This window comes from Melopsittacus undulatus, chromosome 8, assembly GCF_012275295.1.
Source record: "Melopsittacus undulatus isolate bMelUnd1 chromosome 8, bMelUnd1.mat.Z, whole genome shotgun sequence".
NCBI classification, from domain to species: Eukaryota; Metazoa; Chordata; class Aves; order Psittaciformes; family Psittaculidae; genus Melopsittacus; species Melopsittacus undulatus.
Window position 1 is genome coordinate 7,890,789 of NC_047534.1, and position 13,279 is coordinate 7,904,067.

The 13,279-nt window shown below is 42.9% G+C and overlaps 1 protein-coding gene across 1 annotated transcript; it reads left to right on the forward strand.

Moving 5' to 3' along the window:
- The first annotated feature begins 3,979 nt into the window (after positions 1–3,979).
- LOC115945864 (ubiquitin carboxyl-terminal hydrolase 42-like) lies at positions 3,980–12,882 on the forward strand. Its single transcript, XM_034065369.1, has 15 exons — positions 3,980–4,169; positions 4,516–4,716; positions 5,731–5,841; positions 5,990–6,092; positions 6,253–6,320; positions 6,466–6,536; positions 7,074–7,156; positions 7,528–7,639; positions 8,242–8,382; positions 8,596–8,696; positions 9,163–9,301; positions 10,001–10,732; positions 11,116–11,204; positions 11,330–11,947; positions 12,525–12,882. Exons 1-15 carry the CDS (start codon positions 3,980–3,982, stop codon positions 12,538–12,540), a joined length of 2,775 nt encoding a protein of 924 aa, XP_033921260.1. The 3' UTR covers positions 12,541–12,882.
- The last annotated feature ends 397 nt before the right edge of the window (positions 12,883–13,279 follow it).

A 13,279-nucleotide genomic window follows, 5' to 3' on the forward strand; every position in this document is an offset into this window, starting at 1 on the left:
TGGGGAACAGCAGACACCCCCTATTTGCCCAGGAGCTAGAAAGAGTCCTAGTAAGAGGCAAGCGTTGTGGACATTGGAGTGATGACAGGGTATTTCTAAAGTTTGAATGGATGGATTACCCAGGGGTAAATTGGAAAAGCTGGTGCTAGAGTGGCCTGAAAGTAACCCCAGGGGTGGAGGGTGAAAATACATTCGACAGCTCACTGAAAACAGTTAAGGCAAATTACTTGTTTTGTGGGACATTTTTCACTTGCTTCGTATATTTTGTGCAACTTCATGCATGGAGAACTCGACTCATAACACTATTGCCAATTGTCCTACAAGATTTCAGAGGACTGCACAATTTTGTTAGATGGTTTCTTCCTTGGTTGGGAGTGAGTGAATTAGAAAAAAAAATGATTGTAAATATATCTGCAGGAATTAAGAACATTGAAAACAAAATTATAGATGTTAGACAGACATTAGAGTTTGAGGTATCCAGCGTATCCCAGGTGACGGTGCAAAACTGTACGGGCCCGGACTTGCTATTAGCTTCCCAAGGAGGCATCTGTACGATCCTAAGTACAAGGTGATGCGTACACACGGATCAGAGCAGCTATCTGTGTAGGTGAAATGTTAACCGATAAACACAGTGAGAGAACTCCACTTTGATCCACTGCTCGCAACACAAGTGGGATATGAGGAGGGCAGTGAAAAGCCATCCTTTAAGTCTGGAGACTTTTAGTATTTCCTCAAGTCCATGGATGTTCCTGAACTTCATCTTGTGGAAAGTCCGTCTTTAAAAAAAAATTAAATAAATGGGTCTCAAGTAGGAATTTCTGGATAATAGATTCTCTCTCAAAAAAAGCTACCGCAGCAGTGTGTTTTGAAAGAGCCTGGAGCTTCTGAAACGGGCTAGAGACAGGCAACAGCTGAGAAGGAATTGTTAGGTTGTGCCTTTTCACCAGGACTCCCCCGTAATTTAATAAGGATGGAAAGGGCTTGTGATAATGTGTGATTTAAGGAAAATGGAGGTGGGATGGGAGAAGGAGCAGCTTTCAAGCAGTTGCTTTCCTACATTCCTACAAATTCTCTCCAGCAAGTTTCTAAAGGCTTCTGAAGGCTTAGTGCGTAAGATTTGGTGAGCTTGAGCACAAGACCGTTGGTAAAACAAGGAGGCTGTCTGGACAAAACCTCGCCTAAATTTACCTAAGTCGACCACTTGCTATGAAAGGAGGTAGCTTTGTCCTAACCGTGTGTACGGTTCGTCCACCTTAGCATAGATCCATAATGCAGTCAGTTTGGATGTGAGGGAGCCACTTTCGTACAAAGAACATTTGGAATGTAATATGATCACACACAAGAACATCATTCCATTAGCCTGGGTAAATTAAAGAGATATATTGGGCACCACAAATAGCCGTTTAAGATGTCACATTTTAATGCTAAGAAATACTACATTTCCTGCTACAATAGGCTTAGTTATACGTTACTCTCGATAGTTATTCCTGCCGGATAGATGAACTTCATCTAAATACAGCAAATTAACTGCCAAGGCATTTCCTTCATGCTTCTAGGCAGGCATCCTCACCTGGTTAAATAAATAGATTTTCAGAAGGGAAGAACTCAGACAAAAGTGCTTCATGGCTTATTAATGCTTTTGCAATCTCACATTTCTCCAGAAATACTTTATTGGTTGCTTTTCACACCCTTGCACTCATTGCTACCACTGATTCTGGCTTATTTGCATTACAACTCTACTTGTCCAGAGCTCAAACTGATGCATGCATTGCTCAAAACCAAAACCTGAAGTTGCAGAACAGAAGACTCGAAAGACGTGATGTGAGCAGCTCTGAGATTACGCTGCTTTGCAAACGCCGGACATACGACTCAAAATCCTTTCTAGAAAGAGTTTAAATGTGCTCCATTAAGCAAAGGTATCTCCACACTGACACACTGACACTTGCTCAAGGATTGTACCTCGGTTGGTTGAGTTTCACTCCCTTGAAAGTACTTGTATCTGAGCAGCCATCCAAGCAGACCACACAGTTCTACACGCTCTGGGGAAAATCTAAGGTGTAGAAAAGTTTACTTTGTTCTTTTCCTCTCAGCCTCCGTTGCAAACATGCAGTAAAGCAGAAAACTGGCAGGATGACACCCCATGCAAAACAAGGCACATCAGCAAGACTGGAACAACCGACCGGCCTCTCCTTGACAGTCAAAAGGGGATTTGAAACACATCACCTTGGTAAGTCTGTGGCTTTGCCAGGACGCCCCGTTTCCCTGCGCTGTATCCCGAGCTGCTCTGCAACTCCAACAAGCAAAATCGCTTTGCTAAAGCACTGGGTCTCCAAAGCGGTCACTGGCACAGCAGGCACGGCTCAGGTACAACAAGTTTGTGAAAAACTGCCTGCTCCCAGAAGCAATCCAGAAAAAGGCACCTTGTGCCTCCAGCCTGGAATTCGGGGCTTCAGAACAGTAAGTGCCCCTGGAGTAGAAAAGCATCGTGGTAAAAACCCCAGGTCCCGCGGCATGAGCGGCGTTGTTCCTTGCTCGGCGAGGAGGCGGCGGCTCCTCGCGGGGCCTGCCGCCTCCCGCGGGGAATGGAACGCTTCGAAGGGTTCCATTTGTCGCCGTCCTCGCGGCCCGACCGTTAGTTGCCGTGAGCACAGAGTCGCCGCTCGCTGCTGCGGTCCTGATTCCCGACGGTGCTCGAGGTGCGAGACTGGGGAGCGACAGCCGGGGTGGAGAGGGGAGGGCAGGGGAGGGGTGGGGAGGGGAGGGGAGGGGTGGGGAGAGGAGGGGCGGGGAGGGGCGGGGCGGGAGGGCGCTGAGGCGGCGCGGGGCTGCGCCTGTCCCTGCACAGGGGTTGCGGCGGGTCGGAAGTGCGGAGCGGGGCTGGGTGGGAGGGTGAGGTGAAGTGAGGAGGGCGAGGCGAGGTGAAGCGAGAGATCCCTCGAGCCGTGCTCTGCCCTCGCCTTCCGCGTCAGGGTCGGTTTGTTTTGGCTGTGTTTGAGCTCTGCTTGCTCCCGAGCGCGGACATGCCGCGTGCCGCAGCGGTCCGGGAGAGCGGCGGTGCCAAAATTCTTTTAGGGACCAAAACCCGTCGGAAAGGCAGAGCGGGCGGGAGGGGTGTGGGGGGGGTGGGCAGCGGGTGGGTGCTGCAGGCTGGGGACGGAAGGCCGGACAGTTCCATTTGGAACCGGTACTATGACGTTAACCGACTTGGAGAGCTTCTCTTGCGCCCCGGGAGCAGACCCTCAGAGCCCGGTGAAACACTGGGCAGCCGCGCCTTGGGAGAGCAGAGAAATCCCTGTGCGGAGGGAGACCACGGTCCTGAGGCGGACACAGACCCCGACCCCGGAGTTGACAAACTGGGACACCTTTGCTTCTAGGTAAGGTAAAAGTGATCATTAACTGATACTGGTTTCCTGGGTTGACAGCTGGATTATTTTTGATGAAAGTAAACAAGCGTGGGGTGTGTGTGTCTGTGTGTGTGTTGGGGACATTCTTTATTTCGACTTTTTGTGTGTGTGTTTGGTTGTTTTTTTTTTTTTTTCGGGTGGTTGGTTTTACTTTTTCGTTGTTGGTTTGGTTTGGGTTGTTTTTTTCTTACGGTAGTGTTGCATTGTGGAAGCATAGTTTGCAATTTAGAGACATAGAAGTGCCTTCATGTCTTCATGTCTACCAGTAGTAGTTTGGTATTGCTCCTTATTTCTACTTAGGTACTTCTCTGTCTATTACTGTTTTACAGTCACTGCTGCAAATGTTTGTTTTGTCATGAGACAAAGGCGTAATCCCTACTCCCCACTTAAATGCAGTTTCCTGAGTGGGTTTTTTTATTTTGGTTGTTGTCGTTTGGGGGTTTTTTATTATTTCTTACCAGCTATTTAGTTCTTCAAGTTATTTCTTTGATACTGAGTGACAGCATTTCCTTCTGGAATGCTTCTTGATATCCTTAAGTCAACCAAAAGTTTTACCTCTGTTACAGATAAGAAGGATGAAGATACCTTCAGTATTGAAAAAGCTGGCCTTCAGGGGGCCCTACAAAGGGACTGCCAAGAAAACAAAAGCACACACTGTGAACTTGGGTCCAGTACCAGCCGAGGAAGATGCAGAGAAAGTGCCGAGAGGTTCTGTGTATTGTAGAACCTCTGAAAAACCTAAGCCTTTTGGCCAGGAAGAGTTAAGTAAGTGTGTCTTCTGTCCTTCCCCCCTTTTTTTTGTTCTTCAGAACAAAAACCCCCAAAGTTAGAAAACGCAGTTCTCATTTGTTGCACTAATGTAAAGCAGGGTTGTGATGAATAAAGCCTTCAGCACTAGGCTGCAATTTTATGAGTCCCCTAAGGCAACTGAAGGGACTGGTATTGGAAAATCTCTCTTACTTTTCCTTCGTTCTTATAATCTGTTCATCACGTGGTTTTGCGCTGTGGGGCAGACCTGGTTCTTCTGGGTGCTCCTGCAGAATGCTCCCTTTTAAACATCCTTTTTCAAACAGAAACAGTAAATATTTTTTGAAATGTAATTTTCTTGCAGTTGTTAACGATGGAATTGCCCCACCACAACGAATCCTTTTTCCACCTGAGAAAATTCGCATGGATTGGCAACAGCCACTGAGTGTTGGAGTTGGACTGCAGAATATGGGCAATACGTGTTACCTTAATGCTACTCTGCAATGTCTGACGTACACACCTCCTCTGGCCAATTACATGCTGTCTCTTGAACACAGCAAGTCATGTGAGTACTTTCTAACATTATTATAAATACATTGGACAGCTGCAAAGGTAAAAGAACAAGAGTGATTCTGTGGAGAAAACGCGTGGCTTTCCTGTTTTACCTGTAGAAGCCGGCTTTGAACGCGATCTTCGTGGTGTTTTTCAACCTAACCGATTCTGTGATTCCATAGTTATTTAGCAGGGAGCTCGGAATGGCATATAAAGTCTATTTGTTCATTTAATGCACAACGGTAAACTTGCAAAGAAAGACCATTTCTTTCTTTGTGTGAATAATGAAGTACGTTGTAAAGGAAGGCATTTGATGAATATTTGGCATTTGGGTTTCCTGCTGGTAGAAAGGTGGTAAAATTTGGGATGTTGGCATCGTAGCTTCTTTGTCTCTGCAGCCTAGATACCGTAATGTGCTAATATGGCAATAAATGACATGTTCACTGTGGACCCATTAAGAAAGCCCACACCCTAGAAAGCACTACGAGCTCATTTCTGCTGACCTGAAATGGAAATCTGTGTGGGGCAGTATTAAAATTCAGACTGTTTTTTTTTTTCTAGTTAAAAATTTGTATTTTTTAAACCTTTGAATTTGCGTTCTTCGCATTTCCATGGTACGCTTGAACTGATTTAGGCACGGGAGCCTCTTTTCGTATCCTTCCAGGTCTGTTTTGACAAAGGTACATGCATGCTTTTTGGTTTGGCGTCTTAATGTTTATTCCTAGAAATTTAACTGTGTTTGTTTGACATAGATAAAATGTTTCCAGCTAAGAACCCTGTTGTTGCAAAAAGGAGGGCGGAAATACTTGCACATACCTTCCTTTAACCTTTCCTTTCCCCCAGAGGATTCTTAGCTCTGTGTCATGTAGCTCACCTCAGAGCAGGATGCTGAAAATCACACCCATTCTCTCTTAGCGCTGTGTCATCAATATCAGTAGTGTTTCTCCTGGATATTGTTTTTTGGTTTTGTTCTTTTTTGGTAGCAGAGCTTATTTGACTAGACTGTGTTGCTTCTTTCACTCTTCAGGTCAGGAAAAAGGCTTCTGCATGATGTGTACATTGGAAGCTCACATTAACCAGGCCCTGCGTCTCTCTAAGAAGGCTGTCAAACCCATGTCTGTTATCAATGGCCTTAGAAGTAAGTCATTTCCGATGGTTTTCTTTTGATATATTTGGTAACTTTTCAAAGCACTATTTGATGCATAGAAATGATTTTGATACTTTTAGAAACGTGAGTTTTCTTTCATTTTCTGGGAGATAAATATAACTACCTTCTTATTTATTAGGAACAGGAAAGCATTTCCGCTATGGCCGTCAAGAGGATGCACATGAATTCTTGTCCTTCACCGTTGAGGCTTTGCAGAAAGCTTGCTTGAATGGAAGCACCACGTACGCATAAACAAATTATTTAAGCTTTAAATGTTCTCTGGCCCCTTTCACTCCTTTCTTTACTATACTATATTAAAATGAATGTCCTTAGTAAAAACTGTTTGAAGAGCTAACTCTGAGCCTCGCATCACCTGAGGTCTGATTGATAATTTCTTTCCAGGTTGGACACATCTTCTCAAGCCACCACACTTATTAATCAAATATTTGGAGGATACCTAAGATCCCAAGGTACTTGTCAAAAATCTTCCTGTCCTTTGAACTGGTCTGTGTCTGTTTTGTCTGTAGTAAAGGACTTTGTACTTCGACTAAAGTAAAACGTAGGAAGACTTCAAATTTGTCCAGTCAGTGTTAAGCATTTGTATTTTGATTCCAGTAAAATGCTTGAACTGCAAAGCCGTTTCTGAAGCGTATGAACCATTCCTCGATATTACTTTGGATATAGAGGTAAGGTGTTTTGTGAATATGGGTCGAGCTGTATAAGGACCTGTAGAGCTTTCCAATTAAAGGCATTTTACTGAAAACTGTACACTGCTAAAAGGTAAGAGCTTGGTGGTGGATGGGTGTGGATTGGAGTTTGGTCTTGTGTGGAAGGCATGTAGATGCTCTTCACGTTTGCAGTGGGTTTAAGCTGTCAAACCAGTAATTATATCTACACAAACACCTATACTCTCACGCTTCTCGATTATTCTGCTCCAGCATGCGTCTGTCGTTAGGCTGATGGGTTTGATTGTTCTCATTATTGGTGCCATAGCAGAGCAGAGATGCTGTCTGTGGCACTGCAAACTGTATTTCAAAGTAGCATCGTTTCCACAGGAGGTAAATGCTCAGCGTACTCTGAGGTTTCTGCCTCCTTCACAGTGGTTGCCGGTTGACAGTAGGTGACTTGAGGATGAGCTAGCAGGATTCTCTCGGTAACTACCAGGAAGTGTTTGAAATTTTGCATTTCCAGTGACTTAGGGCTCTACTTTCTTATTCATCCAGACTGTTACATCTGTTACCGAGGCTCTGGAACAATTGGTGAAACCTGAACAACTGGATGGAGAAAACAGCTATAAGTGTAGCAAGTAAGATTCTTACTAATTCCATCCGAGTATAAGAGAAAGCGTTTCATGTATCAGAGGAATATTTGGAAATAGAAGAATTGTGGCCATTAGCTGATATTAGACTTTTATTCCTAGTGCTGCCTGCACTGGGGCTTATTAGCCTTCGTAAGCGTGAGGTTGCACGCAGAAATATTTGTGTGGCCAGAAGTTAAAGGGGATGTCTGCTAAATAGTAGGGAGCTGAAGCACGGAGCTAAGGACAACGACTTGGGGTCGGAGGCAACATTAGTGCAGCATATGGGTTCATAGGCCTGTGCGAGAGATGAAAACTTGTTTGAGTTTTGGGAGGAGGAAGCATTTGCTTTTCAACGTTTGTCTGTGCTTGTTTTTAAGGTGCGAAAACATGGTTCCTGCCTCCAAGAGGTACACAATACATCGCTCCTCCAAAGTTCTCATCATAACGCTGAAAAGATTTTCAGCTTTTACTGGTGGCAAGATCAACAAGGTATATATTTGCAGCTGTAAAGCATCTTTATCTTGTTGGAATGGGAGATTTGCCCAAGAGAATAGCATTTGAAACAGGGCAAGTTTAGATTGGAAGAAATTCTTTACTCTTAGGGTGGTGAGGCACTGGAATGGGCTGCCCAGGGAAGTTGGGAGTGCTCCATCCCTGCTGGTGTCCAAGGTCAGGTTGGACAGAGCCTTCCTTGGGTGGCATGGTTTAGTGGCAGGTGTCCCTGCCCATGGCAGGGGGTTGGAACTTGATGATCTTAAGGTCCTTTCCAACCCTAACTATTCAATGGTTCTGTGATTTAAAGGTTGTTAATGTTTGCAGGCTGTAACTTTAATAACAATAGTCTAAGTAAAGTCAATCTAACAGCTGCGGCTTACGGTAACCATAAGAGTATACCTCACTCTTAGAGCTAAATCTGCAGAAAACAGTTCTCTGCAGCTTCAATTATTAAATGCTGTTTCTGAGACTAGGTACTTTGAAGTGAATCAAGAATATATTTGTGTGATCCTAGCCTGTGTTTTTAGAAGGGTTTTTCTCAGGCTGTTCCATGAAGTGTTTCAGGGTAATTTTTGAATCTTCCTGTTTGTGTTTAGGATGTAAAATACCCTGAATATTTGGATCTTCGAGCATATATGTCCCAGTCAATGGGAGAACCACTCATCTATTCTTTATATGCAGTTCTTGTTCATTCTGGTTCCACCTGCAATGAAGGACACTATATCTGCTTCATAAAGGTGGGTATCAGCTTGATTTCTAACAGGGTAAAATCATCCGTGCTGCTAAAGAAAATGAATGTTACTGGCAACCACCATTCTGATGGAGAAAGGTTGAATGATGGGTTCTGTTTGATTTGTTTGGTAGGTTTTGTGCTGTAGTGTTCTGCCTGCGATGTCATTTGGACAACATGTATTTTGTCTGAACTTTTTTTGTCTGTCTTGTATTTGCAGGCCGGCAATGGATTTTGGTATCGAATGAATGATGCCATAGTGGAGCGTTCTGATACCGAAACGGTTCTCAATCAGCAAGCTTATTTACTTTTTTATATCAGGTAATACCAACTACTGAATCTGTTCAGAATATATTTACTTTCCTCTTACTGATACTTTTCTTTTTCCCCCAAGTGTTTTTCTTTCTGTCCTAGGAAAAGTGTACTGTTTCTGTAATTCGGTTTGGTCTAACCTGAACTTACCAGTGACATTTAGTGTCTCTCATTGCTTGGCCTTAAGCTGGTGTAAGCTTGTGTATGTTGCTCTATATATGCTCTATGTAGCTGGCTAATACAGAAGAGGAGAAATTACGCCATAGATGGTGTAAGGGTGAGTTGTTGCTCTGAAAAGGATAGTCACTGCAGGGAGACCATTGTCTGTGTTTTAGTTTGTAGTCTTGGTTGAGTCTTTTATATATGTCTTCTGTGTCACATCATCTGTTCTTATAAAATTTTAGATGGGGGTTTAATCCAAGAACAGGCTGAAAGAAAAACTCTAAACTGAGATCACTGCTTTTTTTCCCCCAAGGCGCTATGATTTGACACTTGGAGAAGGTGGCTTTTACTTACCAGCACCGTCTTATCCCCGTTCATTCCCTGGTCAACCGGGGTCTAATAGTAAGCAGGCCGGATTTATGGGACCACAACTTCCTCCTCATATGATTAAGGTAATTTGCAGGGAGCAAATAATGGCACCAAATTGTTAAGGTTGTTTTCTTTTGATTGCGGGGGGAGGGGGGGTACTGTTTTATGGCATCTGAGTTCTATTTTCCCTCCCACACTGCAGCTTTCTTCACAACCATTGGGCAACAGCCAGAATTATTCCAACAGTGGCTAATCCTAAATTGTGCAGCCATGCTACTTCATTATACTTCCAACTCAAAGTGCTTTCTAAAGCACCGAGAGCTGCTCTTCTGAGACACTTGAAGGAGTCTATTAATTCTTTGATGATGATGATCGTAATAATAATAATAATCACAACAGGCAAAGATCACTGTCCCTCAGTGTTACCTTGGCTGAGAGAGTGAAAAGAATTTATCTTGGTCCTGAGTACCAGAGCAATTACTGCAGTGTTTTCAGGGAATGTTTAAAGGGGAAAAGAAATGTATTTGTGAAGTGCTTTAGTCAATGTTAAGTTGTTTGTGTGGGTTTCAGAAATGAGGCTCATTTGATACCAAGATAGAGTAAACCAAAAGCAGCAGGAATTAGAAAAACTTGTTGGACTTTGGTTTATATTGGAAGTGGGGTGTTTTTCTTCTTAGGTGATGAGGCAATTTGTAGAAATACTTAGTAGGAGAATGTAATGTTTTAACAAATGCTGTGTGATTGTACATATTCATCTTGCAATCTTTTCTTTTTCGATACAGAATTCAAGTCGTTTAAATGGAAATGGACCCCTAAAAGAGGATACAAATCCTGTTGGTACCACCATAAAAAGGCCATCTTCCGCTCCACCAACCGCTTGCATTCAAAACTGGGCAATGACCAGTCCTTCAGCTACGGATCCATCAAAAGCCCAGAAGGTCACTCTCAGTCTTCATAACAAATTGCCTGAGTGTCAGTCTGTGTCACAACCTGGCTGTCTTGCCAGTGCTTTGGAGAATGAGGATCTCAGCAAGACCGTTCCTTCCTCCACAATTACAAACTCTTTCAGAGCAGAGTCTACCTCAAATGCATCTACAGTGGCAGTTGTGGCTAACATTTCCAAACAGGAAGTTCCTGCTGAAATGTTTGTAGAGCCAGCAGTGAGTCCAAGTCCTGCACTCGGCTCCGATGCTACAGTCCCTTCCAGTGCGGAGTCTTCAGGAAAATCTGAGGCGTCGAATGGCGTGTTTAAAATGAACTACAAAATATCTTCCAATGGAATTGTAATTTGGCAGGTGGTCGGCACATTGCAGAATTCCTGTTCTTTCTGTGAGAGTGCTGAAGAAGAGAGATCCCATCCTGAGCTGCCACAAAATGATTCACTAAATGGTGCTATTAGTTTAGACATTGGATCTAAACAAAATGGACTGAAACTTGATGATTTTGCTTGCCAAGTCCAACCTGCTAAACCTTCTGAGATTTTCTCTGCTGAAACAAATGGATTGCTTGAAGCAGTGAGTTACTTTTGTTTCATCTAGAACTTCTCACCTCTGGTGTGCTTCGTATTCAGGAGCATTAAAATGTTCCTAATTCATGTGAAATACTGTGAAAACGCACAGCACAAATTTCATCGTTAACAACTTTGTGCTATTGTCCCGTTAGAAACTGCAGAGCTGAACGGGCATGTGAGAACATGTCAGCTTCAGAAAGGTTCAGCTGAGATAATATTTCATCAGTTTCATAAATATATTGGGGGGGAAGGGGTGATGTGTGAAATAGCAATAGTACATATGAGGCAAATTGATCTTGCTTAATAAGTAATGAGGAAATTTTGCAAACAGTTTTCTACTAAAGGGAGTGGGCTTTTTGTCTCTTAACGTCTGCGTTTTAATTGTAGATACCTGTAGCTGAGTCACCAGTTCCTCAAGAAATAATCTTAGAATCCCTGGCCTACAACCGCCTGAACAGGTCGTCAGAGAAAACAAGGTAAATTCAGTATACTCTGATGAAAAAAAGATTTCATACATATTGATCATTGTTTTACCCATCTAGTAGTACTATTTAATAGAAAGCTTTGAATCAGTACAACAAATCCCACACTGTACATGTAGGGTTGCAGATGTCAGCGCCGAGCATGTATTATTCTGGTGTGAATTACAAGCAGATGCCTCAGGAAAATGTTCTCGTTACAGATCCCGAAGCAGAGAAAGAACAGAACAAAACAGGAATAGATATTACCCTTCCAAAGCAGAGAGAACATGGAGCACGGAAAGGCTCTATCGAGATGAATCACGGAGATGGGAAAAATGCAGATATTACAAGGATTATTCCTCTGTTCATGGAACGGAAGATGGCAGAGAGAGGAAGTACACCCATTTTGATAAAGACTTTGACAAACTGAGTCAGTTCTACAAATTACATAGCGATTATCATTGCAAGAGCAGATGGGCTCACAACACTCACTGCAGAGAGGAAGGAGCGCATGACTTGGACAGCCACAGAGGAAATTTCCATCCTTGTTCACTACCTCAGCAGCAGCCTGAAAAACACTCTGGGGAAGGGCACGCACCTCCACCTGCCTCAGCTCATGCACAGTTTGACAACTCTTTCCGGGAAAACGAAAAACCGAGGCTTGGCAAGAGGAAACATGGCGACACAGAAGGAAGCAAAAGCGAGGTGGAAAAGAAACGCCACCAGATAGATGATAAATATCAAGGGAAGGATTCCAAGTAAGTGGGGATTCCAGCATAATCTGCATTTTTTTTTCTTACCTCTTTTCTGAATGTTTGTCATGCCTGCCTTTTCCCCATTGTTTCTAAGTGATTTATATAGGATGTGTCTTGCACCCCACTACACAGGTCAGGGGCATTAGGATTGTAGGCGTAAGAGATGTGTAGGCGTAAGAGATGTTAACCGATAAACACAGTGATAGAACTCCACTTTGATCCACTGCTTGCAACACAAGCGGGATATGAAAGCTGCGAAAAGCAATTTGTTAAGGCTGGAGAATTTTAGTATTTCCTCCAGTCCATAGATGTTCATGAACTCCCTCTTGTGGAAGGTCTGTCTTTAAAAGTCATAAATAAATGGGTCTGAAGTAGGAATTTTCACCTTAGCATAGATTCAAAATGCAGTCAATTTGGATGTGGGGAAGCTACCTTCTCAAGTCCATCCGATCATATAGTCACAGAGCAGATGGAGCTGTGTGCGGGCTTAAGACTTCTCTTTCAGAAGCCAAACCACTGAGTCATGGTTTGATGTTGAACGGCATGACAGGGAGTGACATTGCTTTCTTTTGTCTTTCAGATGCAAAGCTCACTGATGGAAGCCTTCAATACCCAACCTAAGCCTACCAACAAAATCAACTGATTCTCATCCTCAATCCCAACTTTTTACCTTCAAAACTGTCAACTCTTTACCTTCAAAAATGATGGCACTTTACAAGGAACTCGGCATTACCAATATTGACCATCAAAACTTATAATTTATTATCGAAACATTTACCATGAGGACAAAATCCAATCATAAGTGGTGCTTAACATTTCTGCACAGAATTTTACCATGAAAGACTTTTTTTTAGTTTTTAACTTGAGACTTTGTTTTTTAAGATAATCCAAAAGTGTGGAAACTTTTTACAACTGCTGAACATTGTAAATTACCACATTATGTTCTGACATGTGTGAGATAAGGCCCTGGAATAGACCATCTCAAATGCTGCTTATTACAGGCTCAGGTTGACTTTATGTTATTCATGTAATGTTACTCCAAGTTAGACACCTGGTGCAAGAGCAACCAGGGATTACAAAAATTGCAACTGACAGTCTGTATATTTAATTTAAAGACTTATTTAAGATTTCACAAGTAGAATTTTTTGCAAGAGCTTCATTTTCTTCCCTGTTCTGTCAGACACTAGGAACTAATGTACTTGACATACGAGTTATATTCAAGATCTGGAAGAAAATCATCTGGTTCTCAGCATTGTGAAACAACAGATATGCAGTTTTGAATGTATTTCTCAAGATGATTTGTAATACTCTTCCATATGTTTTTATGACATTTTC

Coding starts and splice junctions, on each gene's coding strand:
- LOC115945864 (XM_034065369.1), top strand. CDS start 3,980: ATGAAGATACCTTCAGTATTGAAAAAGCTGGCCTTCAGGGGGCCCTAC. Junction 8,697..9,162: donor TATTTACTTTTTTATATCAG/GTAATACCAACT, acceptor TTTTCCCCCAAG/GCGCTATGATTTGACACTTG. Junction 11,205..11,329: donor AGGTCGTCAGAGAAAACAAG/GTAAATTCAGTA, acceptor CTGTACATGTAG/GGTTGCAGATGTCAGCGCCG.